Source organism: Vipera berus, assembly GCF_964194415.1.
Source record: "Vipera berus genome assembly, chromosome: 1".
NCBI classification, from domain to species: Eukaryota; Metazoa; Chordata; class Lepidosauria; order Squamata; family Viperidae; genus Vipera; species Vipera berus.
In genome coordinates, this window is record NC_138202.1 from 43,616,511 (window position 1) to 43,640,274 (window position 23,764).

A 23,764-nucleotide genomic window follows, 5' to 3' on the forward strand; every position below is an offset into this window, starting at 1 on the left:
GTTTTGGGTTTTATTATTGCTTTTAACGTATTTTAACTTATTGTTCTAAGGCAGGGGTGTCAAACTCAATTTCATGGAGGGCCGCATCAGCATTGCGGTTGCCCTCAGGGGGCCGGGTGGGTGTGGCCTGGGTGGGCGTGGCCTACTGGGTGGACGTGGCTAGAGTGGGTGTGGCCTACTGGGTGGGCGTGGCCAGCTCTACATCGTTGGCATCAAGGGTGCCTATGAGGGCCTGGGCAGGAGTGGGGCAGGAGGAGGGTCTCTGGGCCAGGGCCAAGGCAGTGGGGGCCGTTCCCTCACTGTTTCCAGGATGGCTTCGCAGGCCGCATGAAACCACTTCGCGGGCCGGATCCGGCCCCCGGGCCTTGTGTTTGACATGTCTGTTCTAAGGCATTGGGCACTTTGTTTAATCTTTTCTTAATTTTTGTATCTTTCTATTAGTATTTATTGCCCTGTTCACCGCCCTGAGTCCTTCGGGAGAAGGGCGGTATACAAATAAAATTATTATTATTATTATTATTATTATTATTATTATTATTATTATTATTATTATTATTATTATTATTATTATTGTTGTTGTTGTTGTTGTTGTTGTTGTTATTGTTATTGTTGTTGTCATTGTTGTTATTGTTATTATTGTTATTATTATCATCATCATCATCATCATCATTGTGTTGGTTATTTTAGTATTTACTGGGGTTTGAGTTGATTTTATTGGGTTTATTTGTAATAATAATAACTTATTAAATTTGTATGGCACTGATTCACAATGACTCTGGGTGGCTCACTACAGTCAAAAAGAGAAATTGCAATAAAATCAATAAACATGAAAAGATAAAAGAGGGTAAGCCTCATGAGGCAACGGGTCTCTCTCTCCCTTTCCAAAGGCATGGGTGAAAACCTGAGTCTTTTCAGCTCTTCTAAACAACAGAGGAGGTCTATCTGGACCTCAGGAGGAACCTTGTTCCCGAGAACAGAAACTGCTCCAGAGAAAGTGGATTTCCTTGGTCCATTTTAAATGAAGAAACCTGCAGTACATCAATCCTGCAAGACTGAGTCAGCCGTATATATACTGTGACAGGGATCTCAGAGTCCTAGTGGAAAATCACTTAAATATGAGCCAACTAAGTGTGCTGCAGCTGCCAAAAAAGCCAACACAGTGCTAGGCTGCATTAACAGAGGGACAGAATCAAGATCACGTGAAGCATTAATACCACTTTACAATGCCTTGGTAAGGCCACACCTGGAATACTGCATCCAGTTTTGGTCACCACGATGTAAAAAAGATGTCGAGACTCTAGAAAGAGTACAGAGAAGAGCAACAAAGATGATTGGGGGACTGGAGGCTAAAACATATAGGGAACGGTTGCTGGAATTGGGTATGTGTAGTTTAATGAAGAGAAGGGCGAGGGGTGACATGATAGCAGTGTTCCAATATCTCAGGGGCTGCCACAAGGAAGAGGGAGTCAAGCTATTCTCCAAAACGCCCAAAGGCAGGACAAGAAGCAACGGATGGAAACTAATCAAGGAGAGAAGCAACCTAGAACTAAGGAGAAACTTCCTGACAGTTAGAACAATTAACCAGTGGAACAACCTGCCTCCAGAAGCCGTGAATTATCCAACACTGGAAATTTTCAAGAAGAGACTGGACAGCCATTTGTCTGAAATGGGATAGGGTTTTCTGCCTGAGCAGGGGTTGGACTAGATGACCTCCAAGATCCCTTCCAATTTTATTATTATTATTATTAAGTGGCAATCACAGGATCCCAGAACACTCCCACCATGGCAAATACATGCTGGTAGCAAAGCAGCTGAATTTTGATTATGTGGGTATTCTGGGAAGATGGGTCATAAGTCAGTTTTTTCAGTGCCATTGTAACTTCCCTCCATGTAGATGCAGTTCCACTGAGAACCACACGCTGAGTACGGCCGGTCAGCTAGCTACGAATCCATCTGGTGGTGATGCTGTCTAACCCAACTTTTTCTATCTTATCAAGTAGCAGGTTGTGATCTACTTTATCAAATGCCTTACTGAAGTCCAAATAAATTATATCCACAGCATTCCTGCGGTCCACTAATTTTGTCACTTGGTCAAAGAATGCAATAAGGTTTGTCTGGCATGATCTGTTTTTGACAAAGCCATGTTGGCTTTTGGTAATGACTTTGTTTGCCTCTAAGTGTTCACTGATTGTTTATCTTTTCTAGAATCTTCCCAGGTATTGAGGTCAGGCTGATAGGTCTGTAATTACCTGGATCCATTTTTTTTCCTTTTTTGAAGATGGGAACTACAGATGAGACCACATCTGCCAGTTCCTTGAGAACCTTGGGGTGTAATCCATATGGTTCTGGTGATTTGAACTAATCTAGGGTGGACAAGTGCTCACTTACCATTTTCAATTACCCTTTAATAATCAATGCCAAGAACCAAGTATCTATATTTCTTATATTAATATTTAGAGTATTTAATTTTAAATAAATTAGAACTGTCAGCTAAATAGGAAAATGATGCAACAACCAGACCCACTCTCTAAATAAAAAGGCTTTTTATTTTGGAATAAAGCCCTTTGAATGCCATCCAATTTTTTACGGAGGGTGGGAATTGATTCCATAACTTGGACTCTGCCACCCTTGCTGGAGGAAGCAAAAGAAGGCCCTGCCTAGAGTACCATAAGAAGGAACAAGACTGTAGGGAGAAATAAAGGTAGACAGATAACTCCTCTGGGTAGTTTGTTAAACTCTGCTAGGTAAAGGTAAAGGTTCCCCCGCACATGCGTGCTAGTCGTTTCCGACTCTAGGGGCTGGTGCTCATCTCTGTTTCAAAGCCGAAGAGCCAGCGCTTGTCCGAGGACGTCTCCGTGGTCATGTGGCCGGCATAACTAGACGCCAAAGGCGCACAGAACGCTGTTACCTTCCCACCGTAGTGGTCCCTATTTTTCTACTTGCATTTTTACGTGCTTTTGAACTGCTAGGTTGGCAGAAGCTGGGACGAATAACAGGCGCTCACTCTGCTACGCGGCACTCGGGATTCGACCTGCCAAACTGCCGACCATCTGGTCGACAAGCTCAGTGTCCTAACCCACTGAGCCACCGCGTCCCTTAAACTCTGCTATCAGGTCCAAAAAGACAGATACTAATGTCAGGTTCTGGGAAATGGCCACCAGAAATGTTGTGTAGAATTTGAATTCCTCACTTCTAGTCCAACTAGACAGGAATACAATCTAAAAAGATATAGTATGGAAAGGTAAGTCAATGAATAAGGAAAAGGGGAAAAAACCCTTTAAATTGTGTAGCACAATGGACAGCTCTAAGTGGGTAGTTTCACATGGTCTGTTGTTTTCTATCAAGTCAGTTGAATCATTCACAAGGGCCATTGTTCTGAAGCTTTTTGAGTATTCCACTCAGCTCTTCCCCCAGGGACACCTGCATTCTTGTTTTAAAATGTCAATAAAGGTAAAGGTAAAGGTTCCCCCGCACATGCGTGCTAGTCATTTCCGACTCTAGGGGCCGGTGCTCATCTCCGTTTCAAAGCCGAAGAGCCAGCGCTTGTCCGAGGACATCTCTGTGGTCATGTGGCCAGCATGACTAGACGCCAGAGGCTCACGGAACGCTGTTACCTTCCCACCGTAGTGGTCCCTATTTTTCTACTTGCATTTTTACATGCTTTCAAACAAAAATGTCAATAGGAATGTTATTAAAAAGAGTCTGTCACTATCTCCTGTAACACCAGCCTTGTTATTTTGCAGTTCCTCCTGGAATGGAATGTTCTGAATGCTTTCCTGCCAAGTGTGACTGGGTAGCAAGAGTAGGAGAGATCAGCAATTATCTCAACTGGAAATATGGAAAAAGCATCTCTTTGAAGAATAAAAGCAAAACCAAAAAATGCAGCAAGCAGAAACTAGCTATAGCGCATGGCCAGTTTGTTTTTCTTCTTTGATTCTGAGATCCTGCTCAGCTAGTTGCTTTGCCATTGTTACTTGTCTGGATACAGTCAGTTTGACATCATGACTGTGCATAAACTAGAAGTGAATTGCTGTAGTAAAATATCTTGCTTTTAAAAATGCATGCCTAATGTAAAACAGGGATGAAAGACATAAACATAGCTGCATTCAGCCCAAGTTGTAGATCCTTTACATTTTTAAAAAGGAAAGGAATAACTAGTTAAGATTATTGTTGCAACCTCAAAAATCTTCCCAGACATTCGCCAAGTGAGTGGGTGTGATGCTTCAGAGCTATTATTATTACTTTTTTTTGAGATTGAGGGAGAGGAAACTGTCATCTTAACCTTGCAAAAAATTGCAACCCTCTTGCAGCCTTCAAAGAAATTATACTGTAATCATTAATCCCTTCCAAAAAAATTTACTACCCCAATGTAATGTGGCATGTAAATCCCACAAAATATTGTTTGAACCAGTGTTAAGTGATTTGGTAAGTGGAAACCCACTTGTATGAATCTGCTGTTCATACAAATAAATCTTGATATAACTGAGTTACATCCTCATAATTATTAGTTCCCATTTTCCTGACCTTTTGAAACATGTATTTCTGCATCATATTGACCTTGCATTACTTTCCATTGTAATGTGGCAGTACTTGACTTACTTTAAACTAGAAGCTGGAGGATTGGGGCTAGGGAAGTCCCATTAGAGAATATCATGCCTCTTGGCTAGACAGAGAAGTTAAAAAATATCTCAAATGGTGCCAGTAGCAAATAACTTTCTTAATGTTGCTAAAGAAACTGCAGAGTTATCTCCAAGGAGTCATCAAGAGTCAGTCTCAATTTTTACCTCCACACTTATAGGGAAAAGGAATTGGGGCTAAATAATTATGGCTACACTGGAGTTGTATTTCTAGTTTTATAAATAAAGAAATTTGCTCCCTTATTTTTTTCTGTTTAGTTTCATCTCCAACCTGACAATAACGAACAAATCCAATAACCTATCTTCCTAAACCCTTTGTCTCTGTAGTGCCTCTTCCTCTAACTAAAGATAGAAGCCAAAAAATTGTATTCCTGTTGGATTTTGTTCCTCAGATGCTTTTGCAATTTTTTAAAAAATGCAAATGCAGCAGGCATTGTAAACACCGCTTGATTAAACCTTGATGCTATCTAGACCTTCTATAAAAATCCATGAATACAGAAAAATGCAATATAGAATACTCATTTGCAAACACACAAGCATCCAGATATTTGTCCACTACAGTAAGCTATTACTTTTCATCATTTGATCTCATTTCTTTGGATTGTCTGATCAAATAATGGCATGGAATTCCCAGCTGAGATGTATATACATCTTTTAAATACTTTTTGAAATGCCAGTTAGTTTTCAATTTCAAAACAAAATGGTAAGATTTCTTACTCTAAAGAGTCTTCTCACTCTTAATCCAAGTGGTTTCATACATATCCCTTATTCACATTACAATCTTTTGCTGCAGATATACAAGTCTACCTTCCATATTTTGGACAACCCTTGTCATTCTTTGCCATTGATCATTCTAGTTGGTGTTATTGAGAATTAAGTCCAAAATCTCTGGAGAGCATCCAATTGCCAATCTACACACTAAAGAAATGTTAGCAAACAAGCTCCAAAACCCTTAGGTTTCTATCCTCTGCTTTGGTGCATAACACGAAGAGCTAAGGCTTTTTTGAACAAAGCTTAATTACAGAATTTGAAATACTCATTGTAGTCTATGCTTCTGCATGAATGAAACCACTATAAGCTGTTAAAAAGATATACGGTATTTAGGATTCTGCTTTATAAAGCACTCCATGACCCAAAGCTGAACTTGAATGCTTAAAACTCTTTCATTTGAATATGTGCTTGATCCTAAGACTCTTACATTGGATTCCCACTTTATTGCCTTGCTAAATTTTTCTCTCCTTTTCAATAGAGTTAGATATCTCAGCAATATGCAACCCCTTACTAGACTAGACTAGTGACTAATAAATGTCAGTTCTAGCATTACAGCTACCATTAACCAGGAATAAAAAATGGTGCTACTTCCCTACAGACTCCAGATGAGTCAGAATCAAACAAGCCACTGAATTAAGATTGTCATAAAGATGAAAGGCAAGCACAAGTTCATTTATTTATAGCAAAGGTCTTGGGTTACAAGAGGTCAGTTCTTGCCATCTTGAAGAAACATTAAACAGGTTAAGTTATTGCATACATGTGCATTATAATTTAGCAGCAAGTCATTCACAGAACACATTTTTCTTTCGTACTGCCACCTTACCTTTTTTTTCTTTTTGGTTTAATCTCTCAAATTGTATAGAGATAAATCTTTTCGGCTTTTACAAAGCATGTAACACCACCTTTAAGTTAATGGTCTTTTATTGGAAAAAAGACTAGCATTTACAACTTGGAATGGACATAACTGTACTATCTTGAACATTGATGTTGATAGTTGTGCTGAAGTCCACAGGCTCCTCTGCCAGCTCCAAGTCTCGGTACAGTAAATTTTAAAACTGCAAGAGAGAGAGAGAGAGAGAGAAAGAGACAAGGAGAGAGAGAGAGAGAGAGAGAGAGAGAGAGAGAGAGAGAGAGAAGGAGCATATATCCAAAGGTGCTCCTGCCCTTTGGTAAAGATTTTGTTAAAACGTTTTAGAACGGTAATGGCCCAACATCCGTTCTACAATAGTGCAATGCAGACAATTTTAAAATCAATGTAGTAACACAGAAATGCCACCTATTTGCTTTTGGAAACAAACTACAGCTACATATTGGTGAGCCTTCTCCACCTTGGGTGGGGAGGGAGAGGGGGGGTGGAATTGCCTCTAAACTTTTTCCAGTCCTTGCTGCATACCACCTGAGGTATAAAACAATTTGGAAGTAACCAGCTTTGACAATTTTATAACTACAGATTCAGCCAGAACCCACCTTTTGACAAAAGAGTGATTAGGCATTTTTCCCTTTAAGATTTTTCTCCTTTTAAAAACTGTTTTAATACAAATGTCTGACTGTGCTCAATTGTCAAGCTGCATGCATGAAAAACTGGCCAGCCCAAACAGAGTAATAGTTATTAGCAAATGGAACTTTTTGAGGAGTTCACTAAGTGCTTTCTTATTTTTAAAAGGCAGTACAATTATTTATATTTGGGGGGGAAAACTGATGGCTAACTTGATTTTTTGGGGAACAGGACCACCAACCATTACATGCAGTTTGTGGACAGAAGGTATTTCAGCATTCAGTTTTGCTATACAGAAACAGAATGAATAAATGAACATTTTTTTGCAAGAGGTAAGTAAAAGATTCAATTTGATTCTTCTAGAGGAAAATAAAAGGTGAAAAGAGATCTCTTCATTTTGCAGTCATCATCTGTACGAATTCTGAAAGAAACAAAGGAACGTATTTTGAGCCATTTCAGAAATGAAACAACATAACCTGTAATGCAAAAATCCTTTACCCTGCTATTCTAAGATTTACAAAATTAACTATCCACAACTTCTAGGGCCCCACTTTAACTTTTGCTCTTGAAAAATTCTATAGTTATAGGAATCAACATTATACCTTCATAGTTAACTTGTCCATCTCCATCAATATCTGCTTCTCTGATCATTTCATCTACTTCTTCATCTGTTAACTTTTCTCCTAAGTTTGTCATAACATGACGTAGTTCTGCTGCACTGATGTAACCATTGCCATCCTGCAGGGAGAGGGAGGGAAAACAAATTGTGCAAAATTGAGAGAAATATAAGGTTCCAGAAATAATTTTTAAAATACAAGAGCCTTGGTGGAGCAGTGGGCTAATGCCTCCTTAAGTAACACCAGCTGCCTGCAATTAGTGCAGGTTCGCATCCCACCAGGCTCAAGGTTGACTCAGCCTTCCATCCTTCCGAGGTAGGTAAAATGAGGACCCAGATTGTTGGGGGCAATTAAGCTGACTTTGTAATAATGCCGCTTGGGGGTGTGTGAAAGCCCTAATAAGCAGGCATATACATAGAATGAAGGCTACTGCTAAGCTTGTAAGCCGCCCTGAGTCTTCTGAGAAGGGTGGGATATAAATGGAATTAAAATAAAAAATAAAAAAATAAATATGGCAAATTCTTTGGAAATGAAAGAACCTGAAGGGATAACAGGCTGGTACCTCCAGCTCAAATATCAGGGAATAACTAATAGGAACAATTCACATTTGAGATCTTAAAAAGGTGCTATAGCAATAGCAAACTCTGGGCTAAACCTGGAATAAGGCTGCTTTCTATGTTCTATGTTTTTATTACGGTATCTTTATCCTACCTATATTATCCAGAATTTAATTCTACTGGGGTAATCTTAGGAACGTGTGCAAAGAACATAACCCAAATCTTTCAGGAATGTAGGATTACCAGAAGAATAATCTCTTATAGTATTATGCAAAATGTCACTGTTAGGCAAAAAAAATAAGTTGCAGAAGAACTAAACTTTAACTCAAATCCAAGTCCTCAAACTATTTATTTTGCCATCTTAAAAGCTTTGTAATTAGCTTTAGAATCAATGTTCCAATCTTGTTACAGTCTACTGCTTTTTTTTATACTGCAAAGAATGTTTCTAACATGAAATCATTTAAAAATGCCAATAAAGTTGTTGAGTGTGCCATCATAAAAAAACAAATCATCAGAATCTAAATATATGAGAACAGTGTCTTTCTTCTTAAGACAGTGAGAAATTTCTCTAACTCTACCAACAGCTTATTTGAATGCTTATAGAAGCTCCAATGACTATGAGGTCTTCTAGAGCAGGGGTCCTCAACCCCCGGTCCATGGACCAGTACCGGGCCACGGCATGCCAGCAACCGGGCTGCACAAACAAGCAAAGACACATCTGCAAGGTGCAGGCAGCACACAAAGCCATGCACCCTCCGGTCTGCGGAAAAACCTCTCTCCACGGAACCAGTCCCTGGTGCCCAAAAGGTTGGGGACCTCTGTTCTACAGAACAGCAAGAAATTCCCTCCCATGGGAAAAACACAAACAACAGAAATTTAAAAAAAACATAAACCTATGTCATACAAATATCCTAACAGTACCAACTGATCCAAAGATCTATGTGCTTAGAAATCAAGGTAAGAGTGAATTTTAAGTTATTGGGCTGGTTCAGAATGCTTCTTTCAAAAATTGTTAACCACTTCTTAGTTTAGATTTTATAGGAAATTTGGGGTTTTTTCCCCTAAAGGTCTAATAAGCCAGAAGTTATTGCAACTATTCTCAACCTGTCAGAATTGCAGCTCCCAGAAAGCTTTACTGCTTAGGAATTTTTGAATTTGCACCCCCGGCCTATCTGGCAGGCTCCTGATTGGAATGACCAGCTATTATTTGGACTGAGGTGATCTGACCCAAGCCACCTATCCTCTTGGAAGAGTACAATTTAGACCTTACAAGCTGAAATAAAAAATGCTTCAGACTCTTTATTAAAGATACAATTCTTCCATTTAGTAGGTGATGTTGAGATAAAAAATAGACCTTTCAAGTTTTGACCTTACTGAACACAAGCAGAGAGAAAAGACTTGTTAGCCAAACCCAAGCAACTCTGATTCTGACAGATACATCAACTCTGTACGGGATTCAGAAACAGAGAGACCTGGACTAAATTTTTCACTTAGTCATAATGTTCCCCGAGAATCCAAACAACTTGCTGCTACAGTGAAAAGATGGAAAGCATTGTTAATTGCTTCCCCAAACATAATTCTTCCTTAATCAGAGCCATTTCAATTATACATCACAGTGCCATATACTAGAATGTTTGTCACAAGCATACTCAATGCAATTTGGGCAATTCTGGTTTTCTGTTAAAGGAATCTTATACACTGTACTTGTTTTCACCGGACATATTTTTAAAGAAATGCATCCAGTAAACAGTAGACTGTGACAGAGTCCTCTTTCAAGATTTCAGGGATGCATTTGCAGAGTATCAATTGTTTCCGTACAAAATACATTACAGTTCTCATGTTATGTTGCCCTTCCAAATAGTTTTGCTAGGAAGATTAATCAAACAAAGCAACCAGTTAGAAATTTGATTGTGAACTGCAAATGTTAAAAAACAAGACACAGTGGACTTTACTAGGAGGACATCTGCTTTTAGCAACAAAGAACAATTCCAAAGAACATGTATATTATAACACTAACATAACATACGCACACCACAGTTAACCTCAAAATCATACCTTATCAAAAACTCTGAATGCCTCACGAATTTCTTCCTCACTGTCTGTGTCCTTCATTTTTCTAGCCATCATGGTCAAGAATTCTGGGAAATCAATGGTGCCATTACCTGTCAAAAAAGGCATAGGAAGGAAAAAATATGTCCAAATGTATTTTCAACTCTATCAAAACAGAATTTATTCTGTCTTCTTCCTCTCAATCCATTCCTCTTTAGTTAAAATTTGTTCTATAACTGGATTCTCATACATTTATTTTAATCAAATACCCCAATGTAGTTCTTTCATATTGTTCAGTTTTCAGTATCTTCATTCACCATTTTTTCTTGTCCTACCTCTTGTTTTTATTAAAGATAGTTAAGTATGCTATTCATATTGCCTTCAACATACTTTTGTTTTTTTCTTGACATGCCTAAGCCTCATTGCTGTTTAACATTCATGCTATTCACTGCCTTTCTAACAGATTTACATATCTTAAAATTGTATAATTCATTCTGCCAAGGGATACGGATTAATCTGTTTGTTCCAGTTCTTCACCCTGTATGTATTAATTCACTACATTTTCCCTATCAAACATTATTACTCTTGGATATATTCACTTTTAGATCCATACTACTTGCTGCATTTGACATTCACTGGAAATCATTTGGGTTCTCAGCCAAGTTATGACATCACATGCTATCACTTTTTAAAGAATAAAAATGTTCTGGACTTCTGCTTTTTTTGCTGTAGCAAAGCCACTTTATACCACCAAAGGTTTTAGATACAGAAGATGCAATTCCTTAGCAAATGTCAATCAGTTTGACTTCCTGCACTCCTGAATTGCTTAGAAAACATCACATAACTGACCCAAATTTGTGCTGTCCAGATCAAAGGCCATAGCAGGTAGAAATTTTAGGAGTTGGGAAAGACAGAAATGAAATGTATTCTCCTCTACTATCTGCTCAACTATGAAATGGAAATTCTTAGGTTTTACATAATCCAGATTATCTATCTAGCTTTAATGCTAATTTATAACTTCAGCCTTTCTATTCTCTTTAAATACCAGACTAATTTTCAAAGGAATTGAAATCTGACTGCTGATCTTGGGAAATAAGTACAGACAGAATTGTAGGTGACTGGAAGGTCAACATTATGACGTCTTGTTCAGCACATATATTTCTTACATTCCACGCAGTTTCTGCAAACAATCTGAGGAACAGATCTACAAAATTCTCAAATCTGTGGTGTTTTTTGGAAGGGATGCTGTACAATTGACCCCAATAAAGGCTTTTCTTAAGCACTGTTTCATATTTGTATGTATAAGACAAATTAACCAATTATAAGCAATTATTTTATTAAAAATTGGTTCTCATGTCTTCGACATGATATACAACTGTGAGCTTTCACAAACTTGATGCCTTCCATTCATACACAGCATATTGGCAGAGAATTATGGCAGTGAATTATATCCCATCTAGAAGACAACAGTGTAGTAGTGCTCTGAATCTCTTCCACTATTGGACTAGAATTTTTTTATTGGACTAGAAATCTTTTTATTGACAAGACAGGATGAGATAGTTTTAAGAAAATATTAGCTGTTCTTTGCAGATTAGAAATGTATTTCAAAAATCTGCATCACTCTGATCAAGCTGTCTTTTTATAACATTCAAGTACTCAAACTCTTATTTTAAACTCATTTGTATCACAAGAGGATATGCAGGAGTATGACTGGGCTTCAATTCCACTTATGCCATGCTCTGCTCTAGAGATCATTTCAACTTTGAAGAAATTTTTGATCCCTGATGTGCACTGATGATGTCACCTAGTTTGGGTAATGAAACATCTGCAAGAAAACAACCAAGTTCAAAGAGCACCAAGGACCCCTCATTTCAACCCTGAGCTACAAATATTCTTTCTTACTATCTATGATTCCCCCACACTCTAAGAAACAGTACCCAGAGAACTCAAATATTAACACATAAAATGTGACTGAGCTAAAAATGATTAAACAAAACAGTGAACAGCTATCATATTAATCACACCCAGTTTTAATTATATAGTTTTTGTTCTAACCCACCTATATTTTTTTAGTGTCTCTCTCAACAAGCCACTCAAAGATTTTAAGCAATGAAAATAACCTTTCTTTGGCAGTCAGAAACATTTTGTATGTTAAGTTTCTTCAACCATGCCTAACTATGCCAGAGTCCCATCCTAATTAGGGCCAATACCATGAAGATGCGTGATAAAAATTTGCAGCTAAGGTAATGTGTAATTTGACCTGAAATACATAGCTCCAATACACAATTATTTCACAGCAGGTAGTGGGATTTAGCCAATTTTGGCTGACCTTGAAAATGCTAAAAAAAGGTCAGAGCTATTAGTAACAACATGAAATCAGGAAATCCCATGGCTACAGCCTAGTCTAGAAGTTGAAAAACACCCAAGAAAGCAATGGCAAGCTATATTATAATCACTAGGGAGATTATAATAAACTCCAGGGAGATTAGATCTCTTTATCTAGAAAGTTGTGTGACAACAAAAAAATACACTGCAAATTTTCTTGCCGTTCAAACATCTTTTACCCAGAATTTAATCCTGGATTTAATTTAGATTTGGAGTATATCACAAGGACATGGTGGAGAAAGCAGGAGTCCATCTCTCGCCAAGCTACTCCATAGCACAAAGGCTAAAACTAGAGGGTAAGAAGATAAGATAAGCTGTTGCCTATAAGGTTTCTATTTCACTGACTCCATTTGACAGTCTGCCAAACCTGAGTGCATTCTACTGCATTTGGAGATAGGGATACTGTTAGCATATTGTCTATCCTGCAACCCAATAGTCTCTCTTCCTGAGCTAGCTGTTCTGACCTCTGGCAAGGCATTGGTTTACTCTAAGCATTTTGTTCACGACACATATTAGGTGTGGTTTTCTGCTTGGGTGGAGCTAGTGATTTGAAGTTGGGGGAGTTATGATAACCCAGCTGACATGGACAGATCACCTTCTAGTGAGACTGGCAGCTGATAGAAATCTTAGCTAAAACAATCCAATTCAGGCATCAAACGCATTTAGATATTTATCCTAATGCATTTAGGAAATTTCCCATTTTACATATCAGCTACTATGTCGGTGCTCGGCCTAACCTATGGAATTTAGAGATGGGTTAAATAATGGCCACTCTTTTCTCTCACACAGCAAGACCAGACCAGTTTCAGCAAAGAATATGACAATAATGAAGCAAATAAGATGACAAATGGAACACAACTGGAGGAACTCTGGAAACATTGAACAGGAATTGAGCTCTATTTGAAGATTATGCAACAGCTGGAGAAGTATTAAAGAATGCTTACTTCTCTGTCATCTCTCCATCCACAAAGAGGCCAGCATTGCTTTATTTGTACAAGTGGCATATTTTTCACCAATATGTTGGAGATAACACAGCCAGAATTATTCTTGGTAGCAAAGTTGATCAGCTGTGCTCCAACACTGCTGTTCTGAAAGCTGCACTGGATGCTGGTCTGCTTCCAAGTGCAATTCAAGATGTTGATTATTACCTGTAAAGACCTGCATTGCGCAGGTCCAGGTTCCTTGAGGAACCATTTCACCCCAATGGGATGGGATGGGATGGGCTCATCCCACCTGCACCAGGAGAGGAGGTATGCTGTGGATCCCACTGGTCAAGGAATTTCGGTTGGCAGGATACAGAAGAGGCTTCTCTGCCATGGCTCCTGCCCTTTGGAACATCTTACTCTCCAAGGTGAGATCTGCTCCTGACTTCCATAAGGGCCTGAAAATCTAGCTCTATCAGTTGGCTTGGAGCCCCAATGGAGAGTGTCACCTGGAGGTGATTCCACCTAACCCCCTGCATGCTTTCTTTTCTCCCACCCAATCTTTTGACCATAATTTATAATTTTATTGCTACAAATGGCAAATAAATTTAATAAATAAATACACTTGGACAAATCGTAAGGAAACAAATTTGGCAACAGCTTGTCCCATTATATGGAATTCTGGGGCTAGCTTTATGGAGAGATGAGGATTACCAGCCAATAATTTAATTCTTGCCTTTCTTGACTAATTAAGATAGGACTGACCTCATTCTAAAGAGACGTAATCTATGTGTCACTATAGGAAGGATGTATCTTATTGCATAAAGAAGGCAAGCAGAGTCCATGCAAAGAAAACCCTCTTTTCCCTTGACAATGGCAATCTGTGCAATATAAATGAACTCAATCATTCCATTTCTGGAAAAGGAACCGAGAAGACTTTACGATTCCAGACACAACTGAATTATACTAATTATATAATTATTGGGAGCCATTTTAATCACGGGATTACATTGGCATGGGTCTCTGCCAGAACCAGATGGGATGGAATACAGCTCTACTCCTTCTCCTGGGCTTCTGGGCAAGTTTTGATACCATTAACCATGATAGCCTTGGGATCATCTGATAGGACTGAATCTTGGAAATACCAAGATTTACAGCAGTTTTGGTTCTTTTAGTTGGACTCTGTCTGGGACCTAAGTGTTCACCATCTGGCTTCTTATCCATCATGTCCCATAGTTATAACTTGTCTCAACATCTATAGAAAACTGCTGGGGACAGTAATCAGATGCCAGCAGTATACGGAGTAAATTTTCTCATGATGCTGCTATTTACCATTCAATCCACAGAAGTAATAAAACTTGAAAGTTGGGTTCCATTTATACCTAGTGTTTGTGCTGTGGCCCTTCTTGAGGTAGTTGTATTTGGTAATGATTTGCCTTGGTTGCATTCGATTTTGTTTATTATAACACTCATCATAAGGAGCTACTGTTGAAAAGAGTGGAAACTGCAATGCAAATGCAACTGACAGATTGTCACATGTGATGTCTGTACCACAAGATCTGCTCTGATTATAAACTGTTTATTGTACAGAGCTTAGAGTTTTGATATTAACCTTTACAGTCCTAAATGGCTTAGGTCCTACTTATCTAAAATACTTTCTTTCCCATTACAAACCTGTTTGTAATGTTAAGATCTGCAACAAAAAGCTATACCTGGCATTAGTCCCAGCCTACACATAATATATAAACTTAATTAATATGTGACAGCAGCTATGTCAAGGACAGAAATAAATAAAATTCTTAGTAGATATGCTGTATCTTCATGTATTGTTTTTATTTAGATTGCCCTGATGCAGACACATTCATAACTGTCATTAATCCATGGCAGATTTTATTAGGAGTATAAAGCACAGTTGTAATTAGCTGCAAGAAACATTCATATTCTGTAATTTAAAACTTTTACCAAAATTGAGTAATGAATTAGAACAGACATGTCAAACACAAGGCCCGGGGGCCGGATCCAGCCCGCAAAGTGGTTTCATGCGGCCCGCGAAGCCATTCTGGAAACAGTGAGGGAACGGCCCCCTCTGCCTTGGCCCTGGCCCAGAGACCCTCCTTCTGCCAGAGACCCTCAGATCTGTCCCACTCCTGCCCAGGCCCCCATAGGCACCCTTGATGCGAACGATGTAGAGCTGGCCATACCCACCCAGTAGGCCATACGCACTCTAGCCACGCCTACCCAGTAGGCCACGCCCACCCAGGCCACACCCACCCGGACCCCTGAGGGCAACCGTAATGCTGATGCGGCCCTCAATGAAATTGAGTTTGACACCCCTGAATTAGAACAAACTGAATTATGCTCATGCATGAATGAGAGCTGGTTCATCCCTTCATATGCTTACCATCAGCATCCACTTCATTAATCATGTCTTGCAATTCTGCTTCGGTAGGGTTTTGACCCAGCGACCTCATGACAGTCCCCAGCTCTTTGGTTGTGATGGTGCCATCACCATCTTTGTCAAATAAAGAGAAGGCTTCCTTGAACTCTGAGGACAGGGAAGAAAAAAATCATCAGCACACAGCAACGTGATAGCACTATGTATGAATAAGTCTCCTGTCCAGTGAACAATACACCACTGTGAACAAATTAAGGACATGTTTCATCTTTTTGCAAACGGCACGTATGCCTAACCAACAATATACAGGCCTACAATTTTCCCAATTTGGACTATATAGGTAGTTCTTGACTTACAACAGTTCATTTAGTGACCCTTCAAAGTTACGACATCATTGGAAAAAGTGACTTATGGCCATTTTTCACACTTACAACTGTTGCAGCATCCCCATGATTATGTGATCAAAATTCAAGCACTTGGCACCTGACTCATATTTATGACGGTTGCAGTCTCCTGGAGTCATATGATCACATTTTGCAACCTTCTGACAAGCAAATTCAATGGGGAAGCCAGATTCACTTAATGTGTTAGTAACTGAACAGCTACAGTGATTCACTTATGAACTGTGGCAACAAAGGTCATAAAGTGGACCAAAATTCACAACAACAGTCTCACTTAGCAACATAATTTTTGGGCTCAACTGTGGTCATAAGTCAAATACTAACTGTATAAAACTATGTCTTAGTAAAATGCTCATGAGTAAAAGTGCAGTATTCTGTGGGTGCAAACTGGGGAAGATCCAAGAAGAAAGTTAGTATAGAATAGCTAGACAAGAGCAGCATCCTGAGACCCAAAAGTTATTTTGGCCTACAATAATCATTGCACTGAGTCAACAAAGAATGACTAGTAATCCAAGTCATGTATAAAGCATCCACTTTACAAAGCTAGACAAGAGCAGCATCCACTTCCATAACATCAGGAGACATTTCTGGATGTGAAACATGGAAAGTAGGGTTCAAAATCCCACATAGTATGTACGGAACCATTCTCCTTTTCTCATCCTAACGTACATCACAATAATCCAAAGTTCCATGTCCTAAAAAAACTAGAAAGTCTGAGAGTGATGGGAGTGAGATATGGTGAAGATAGCTGTGACATTACTGATATTTAAACAGATAGTTATATTTATAATATATTGCATTCATAATGATTATAAACTGATTTGCTGCAAAAGAAACCTGTTTTTCACTTTTAAAGGAAAGAACGAGTATAAATATTAGGGTCAAAGATCAATGGTTTCCTCTTAGACACTGAACACATGGGTTTTTTAAAGCCTTTACATTGTATACAACATTTACAGTTGCATAGCATCTGCTTCTCACTACACTTAAACATGTCATCCAGTGAAGCTAAATAAAATACTTCACAGAGCACCTAATTAGCTCTTCCGTATGATGTAATTGTAAATCTTTTTAAAGAGAATGGAGACCATCATGGCAGCTATTTATTAGTTCCAGGTCTGGATGTAGTAAGTCTCTCAATATTAATTACTATGGAAGGTAAGTGCAAGGACTCACAGAATTCATATCCTGCTTGTTGCTTTTCTGAGACATGGTTTCAGTGTGAAAAACAGGATCCTAATCTAGATTGCACGTATCCCAGAAACAGAATATGAGTAAAGAATTCTGCATGCCATAGACTATGCTTTGATTCAACAAAGTGGTAATGTTCTTAAGGGTTCATTCACACTTAGGATCTCTTAACACTGAAACTGCAGGTTAACTATTAACCCATCCTGAATACACAATGATAATACATCAAGCTTTTTCAGTCTGATGCCCTACAGATATATTTGAACAGTAATTCCCTGGCCTAATCTAGTCGACATGATGGCGGGGATGATGCAAATCACACAATTTATGTGTGTGTGTGTGTGTGTGTGTGTGTGTGTGTGTGTGTGTGTGAGAGAGAGAGAGAGAGAGAGAGATGTCATTATTTACTTGGAAAAAATACTTTCAAGATTGGCAAGAATGTAAAAAAAAAGAAATTACTTATGGAAGAAGTAAGGTTTGAACTAGGGGCTTCCTGATTCGTATCTCAGACTCTTAACCATCATGCTGCACCTGCAGCATTACTATAAGCATTACATGCATAGGAAGAAATGCAACCAGGTACGAAGCTCTGAATACAAGGTGTGCGGTATTCAGATCTCCAATGGTTCAGATCTGTCATAAGCATGCTCATTATACTGGTGGGCAGCTCCTTAAAGAAGTTGTGCCAAGAAAATAAGCACTAAGGATCATAGCTCAGTGCTCCGTTGCCTGCTCCTTAATTCAACCATCACAAGCCAGGGAAATGTGGACACACCCATGCTGTATGTGAAATATCTTTTCCACTTCACAGCTGAATTTTGCACACATCTGCTTTAGAGGATGAGCAGGACAGAAAAATCATAAAAAGAAGCAATGACTGTTCAGGACTTATCAGCCAATATCAGCCCACTCCTGACCTAGACAATGCAATTGTCTAAAGACCCATAATTATTCTATACTATTTTCCCTTTGGTATATTTAGCCACAACCTTGTGCAAACCAAACAGAAATTGTGATTTGATAAACCAAAATGTAACAGAAGAAGGGAAGGAATATTTAAAAAAAGGCAGAACTTGTTCATGAGTCTGTGATCAGGAACTTTATCTACATGCACCCAAAGTCGTGTGTTGTATTTATTACTGTGAGCTTACTTAGGCATAAGCAATCTTATGGACAATTAAATTTGGCAAGAGCCATCATTTTCTCTGAAAAATCCAAACTACTTTAATAATTTTGTACTGTATACTTTTTCAGAACTCCCAGAACTCTTTTTTCTCAGATAAATATGCCTTGATACAAAGCTATAAACACTGTCAATTTCATGAGAAACGATGCTTTGCCCAGTAACTACCATCCATTGCATCAGAAAATGTCAGATGTTTAACGTTGAAATAAATGGTCTTGATTGGTACATAAGTAAATGTACAGAGGAAATCAAATCATAGTTGCATTCTTTATCATTTATACAGCTATAACGGTGTACACAAAAAGGATGTGGATTGCATAACCAGCCAGTAGGTTTCAATTCCTATGGTAACCAGTTATCTAGATAGAAACAAATACGAACATATATATGTTTTCATAAACATATTTAAATTGCTGAATGAAAAACAATTTAATGTGATGTTTTCTTGTCTTTTTAAGATCAATCCATGCCAACAGGAATGTAAAATCTTGAGAAATAGCCAAGCAATGGCAGCCACCAAGAATGTTCTGCAATATTTTTGTATTCACAATAAGTTGCTAGGCCAACAGAAACCATCTCCCTCCAATTAAAATACTCACCAGCAATCTGTTCTTCGGTCAGCTGATCGGCCTATGTAAAGAATAGAAAAGTATTTCAGAACATTGTTTACCTGTAGCTATGTCAAAGCACACAACGCAGCAGCAACTCAGAGGCAAGATGATATAACATTGTGTTAGTGCTTGGCACATCCAAGAGCAATTGGCAATAAACCATTCTTCCCTTCAGTGGATGGTGCACACAGAACTGAGACAGCATGGGAGGGAATATGAAATACCCAGAAAGCTGGAGAGCCTTCTTTATTACTCTGATGGTCAAGAAACAGATCCTCCCCCTCCAAATCATTTTGCATCAAGGTTTTCATTACAGCCATGAGATTACTGATCCTACCACTAAGCAACAGGCGACAAAAACAAGCTTGCAAAACAAGGGCCACCTAACTGTTCAGGTGATTTCTTTACAAGAACTACACACCTTAGAATTATATTCAGCACTAAATGCTTTTATTTTTTTTAAAAAAAAACCCTTCTGATAATCATATTTTTTGTCAAGGCAATCACTGGAACTTGCCAATCTATTAATTTTGCCAAGTAAAGCACTGCTTTGAAGCTTTAGTACTGTCCTAATCAATAATCCCACTCTGTAATATTTGGCAAGGAAAAATGATATTCTGCTCTGTATGACACTGTCAGTGCAAAGAGACTATGTTTTATTTATTTAAAGCATTCATATAGTCATTTATATAGAGTTGGGTTATAAGATGTGCGGCTACATAAATGCTTTAAAAATAATTAACCTAATCAATATTTAATAGCTTAGTGAGAAAGATGCAAATACATTTTTAAACCCAATGAAGTTAGATTTTCTTAAAAAGGATGCTGAATTTGGAAAAAAATATATTCTTATCCAAGTACTGAATATGTCTCCCTTAAAGCTTTGTTCTAAATAGCTATTTGATGCTGCAAGAGTCATACCCAAATACTGATTTCCTGTTAAATATGCAAGATGGATGGATGGGAAGATGCGTCTGGAAGTTTACTATGAAATTTGAAGATCAACAAATGCGTCAAAATTCTCTGCAGTTTGAAAATCCTCTGTTGGCAAGCGTAACTGACTTCACAATGCAGTGGCTTGCCAGCGATTAAAAGACATCCCAAAGTAAGCTTCTCATAAAAAAAAAGTTGCAGGACTTGTACACACCTATTTGAGCAACCCTATTTGAAATCTTCCCAGAATCCCGTTGCTGGATGTTCTTTCATTAAGGCCAGTTGGCATAGTGATTTACATAACATATCAGAGCAATGCAGAGCAGGAAACTGGACCACACCTCAATAAAATGAAGAATGCAAATCAACAGAACTGGAGTGTTTGAAGCCCTCTGTCTGTGATTTGTAGGATAAGAATCTGGATTTTGAACTTATACATTTTTCACATTGCATAAAACATCTAGCTTGACGTTTTGGGCAAAAAGAACAAATATGCCTTACTTTGGCTACCTGATGAAAAAGTAGCTAACATCATGCTAAGCCAGCCACCCCGCCCATACAGGGTTCTGCAACGGGGGAGTCAGATCCAATGATGTAACCCCTCCCAGCAGCAAAAAGGGAAAGGAGACACACCTGGCCTTTTTCCTTTCTACTGTGGGAAATGAAAAGCTGGGATTTCATCCCTTCTTTTCTCAATGTATCATTTTTGGAAAGTTCACATTTCACAATTATGCAGCAATTCTTGTTAAAATAATAATCAAATCCTGAATGAAGATCTCTTGGGAGATAAAAGGAATGCCTGACCAAGGTAAAATGCAACTGCACATGAGGAGAAAATGCAACGTAAGGGTCAATTTCTACAATGCACGTGCACTAAGCAGCCTTCCATAATTGAATGACTTCCAAATGGGTCAGATCACAACATGAGTCCAACACATTTGGAGGGCTCCATTATGGAGGGGGGGGAAACTTGTTGAAATGGCTTCCTCTGACTGCTTTCTGCACAAAATGTGACCTTGTCCCAACAGCCCAACTGTGATCCATACTTTTTGATACCCCAGACAGCTATAAGGTCAATTTTAGTAGATTGTGATACTGCCTTATAAACAAATCCTACCTGCTTCTCCTTTCAATCTCCATTCCAAAAATCACTGAAATAAGCCCCCTTGCACGCACATGCACACACGCGCGCACACACACAGTGTTTGTGTTAGTGATCTTTTCCGATTTTCTTTCTGGGCTTCTAGGAAATAATTTCCAATTGCTACCATAAACAGAACGGATTTTTACCTTCTCCTAGTTTCCCACCTCTAGGGATCAGTAGGGTGGAGGCTCAAGAGGAAGAAAAGGAGGAGGAGACATGATGTAATCCAACCTCCAAAGGTTTTGGGTTGTTTTTTTTTTGCAATTGCTGCATTTGGGGGTTTTGAGAATTATTTTTGGGGGGTGGGAAGCAGCGCAATAGTTGCAGAGGTTCTCCCTCCTCCTCCCCCTCCCCCTACGCAGTGCAGCTGGTGTAGAAACTGATTGTTTCCATCATCCTTCCCCTGAACACCACCTCCTTCACAGCCAGCCTGGTCATCTATTTTCCTTATCATTATCTCCACAAGGAAAGAAAAAGGCACATGCAATTATCAACGCTATTTTTAATAACATCAAAACTGTGGCTCTTTACATTGCATCTTCGCAGGGCAGGGCTCTCTGCTCCATCCGCAGCCATAGCGGTACCATATGTTGAGCTGCCCTATGGTTCCACCCAGGAACTTTCCAGAGGTATGTCTCAGGACGGGTCCCTGTCAACCCCAGTCAGCACATCTGGAAGGCACAGGGAAGGGGGAAGCTGCTTCCAGAAAACCCACCACTTCCTGAATTTCTATCCAACTAAATAATCAAAACGGCACCCGCCAAAATATAGGATACATTCACTTTAATGCAGTCTTGTGGCAAGGCAGGCCTGAATCTGACCCGTTTTCTGACCTCTGCTCATTCCTGCCGTCTTTATTCTTTGAGTGAGGATCTAGGCTTAATCTTAGCCCCTTGTCGTTTTGCGGAAGGGGCGAAGGGCCGTTCCCCAGCTACAACACAGGAAATCTCAGCTCTGGAGAAGCGCACGCAGCACCTCTGACTACGGGCAAGGCGCGGCCACAATTACTACCTCGCCCCTATGACGTGGGATGCGGAGAGGAGAACCAGCGCGCTCCTCCCGCGCAACTGCCATCCCGTCTACTACAACATTTGCCCCAAAGTCCTTGCAAGTAAAAACCAAAGAGGAGCTGCGGACCGCCGCCGTGCCAAACAAACCCATCGCCCGGTACTCCAAGCAATATCGCCCCCTGCCCGAGAACAGGCGGATCCGCCGCTTTCCAGCCAAGCGAGCGCTGTTGAACTCTGAAGCATCCCCACCCAGCCTCGTCCGCTAACTAGGAGGAAAACCGGCTTGCGCTCCTGGCAAGCGAGCGCCGACAAGAGAGCCAGTTCCGGGCAAGCGGTGGCGAGTTTTTCCCCCGCACACAAGAAGAGCCCAGCCGGCGGCTCCGGGGAGGAAGCGAGATCGGGGAAAGCAAATCAAGAGTCGGCGAGTTGCAAGGGCCGCTTGAACTTCGCCTACAATCTTACGCTCTCCTCCACAGCCCAAGTGAAAACTGTTTTAAGCAAAAGGACAACCCGCTGGCCAGGACCAAACGCTTCGCCCCGTTCCGGAACGCCATTCTCACTTTCCAGGCAAAAAAAAAAAAAAGCGGATCCGCTTTTCCAGCGGATCTCCAAGGCACGGGGCCCGCTTGTACTTCCCCCCCCCCGAAGTTGGCAGGGCACAGCAGCAAAAAGGGCGACCGCGTTGCTAGTCGGTTCCCGCCAAGAGTCGACAGATCGAAGAGCAGCTTGCGGGAAGTCCGAGCGACAAATCCAGATGTCTTTCGTCCGTGCTTTAAAACAAAACCCGAGCAGGAGCAGCAACAACAACAAAATCCCTCCCGCGGTTAGATCCAAGCTACCTACCATTGCGGCTGGCGGCGTTGGCTCTGTGTGCCTTGGCGAAGGAGCAGAAGGCGATCGGCAGCGAACAGCGTCGCTTCCTCCTCCCTTTGCCAGAAATGCTGTAGGTGTGAGACTGCGCGGAGCCTTTTTTATAGGGAACGGCGTATCCCTCCGCCGGAGCAGCGCCTTTCCTCTCACTCTCCTCCCCGGACCGGGGCGCACAAGTAGCAGGACTGCAGCAGGCAGTTCTGACCCTCCACGCCGCCTCAAGCCCTCCTCTGCTCACTCCTCTCTGCCAACTCAGTGCCCAGTTGCGACAGCTCGGGCTCTCCGCGGGCTTTCGCTGGACGGGCGCAGTCGCAGCGGCCACGCTAGAGTCTTGCGTACCCTGCCCTCCGGGATTATTGCTACGGATGCTTGAGGGAACTTAAGCATCTTGCAGAGTCCTGTTACTGGCTCGACACGCGCCTCTGCTTTGGGGGCACAGAAAAAAGGCGGCTTTCAGAGCAGCCGTCCAAAAACAATTGGCCTCAGTGTTAAACCTTTCAAAGTTAAACCTTCCTGCCACGTGGGGCGGGCCTTACCGGGAGGTTGCAAGGGAAACCTAGAATAACTTGCGTGCTCTTGTGGGAGGAAA

The 23,764-nt window shown here is 40.3% G+C and overlaps 1 protein-coding gene across 1 annotated transcript; it reads right to left on the reverse strand.

Annotated features, from left to right (window-relative positions):
- Positions 1–6,070: 6,070 nt before the first annotated feature.
- On the reverse strand, positions 6,071–23,338 carry CALM1 (calmodulin 1). The gene is made up of 6 exons (XM_081314961.1): positions 23,149–23,338; positions 19,207–19,237; positions 15,836–15,979; positions 10,133–10,239; positions 7,506–7,641; positions 6,071–7,324 (listed from the first exon to the last, which is right to left on the reverse strand). The coding sequence occupies exons 1-6, from the start codon at positions 23,149–23,151 to the stop codon at positions 7,296–7,298; spliced, it is 450 nt and encodes a 149-aa protein (XP_081171087.1). The 5' UTR covers positions 23,152–23,338; the 3' UTR covers positions 6,071–7,295.
- Positions 23,339–23,764: the final 426 nt, after the last annotated feature.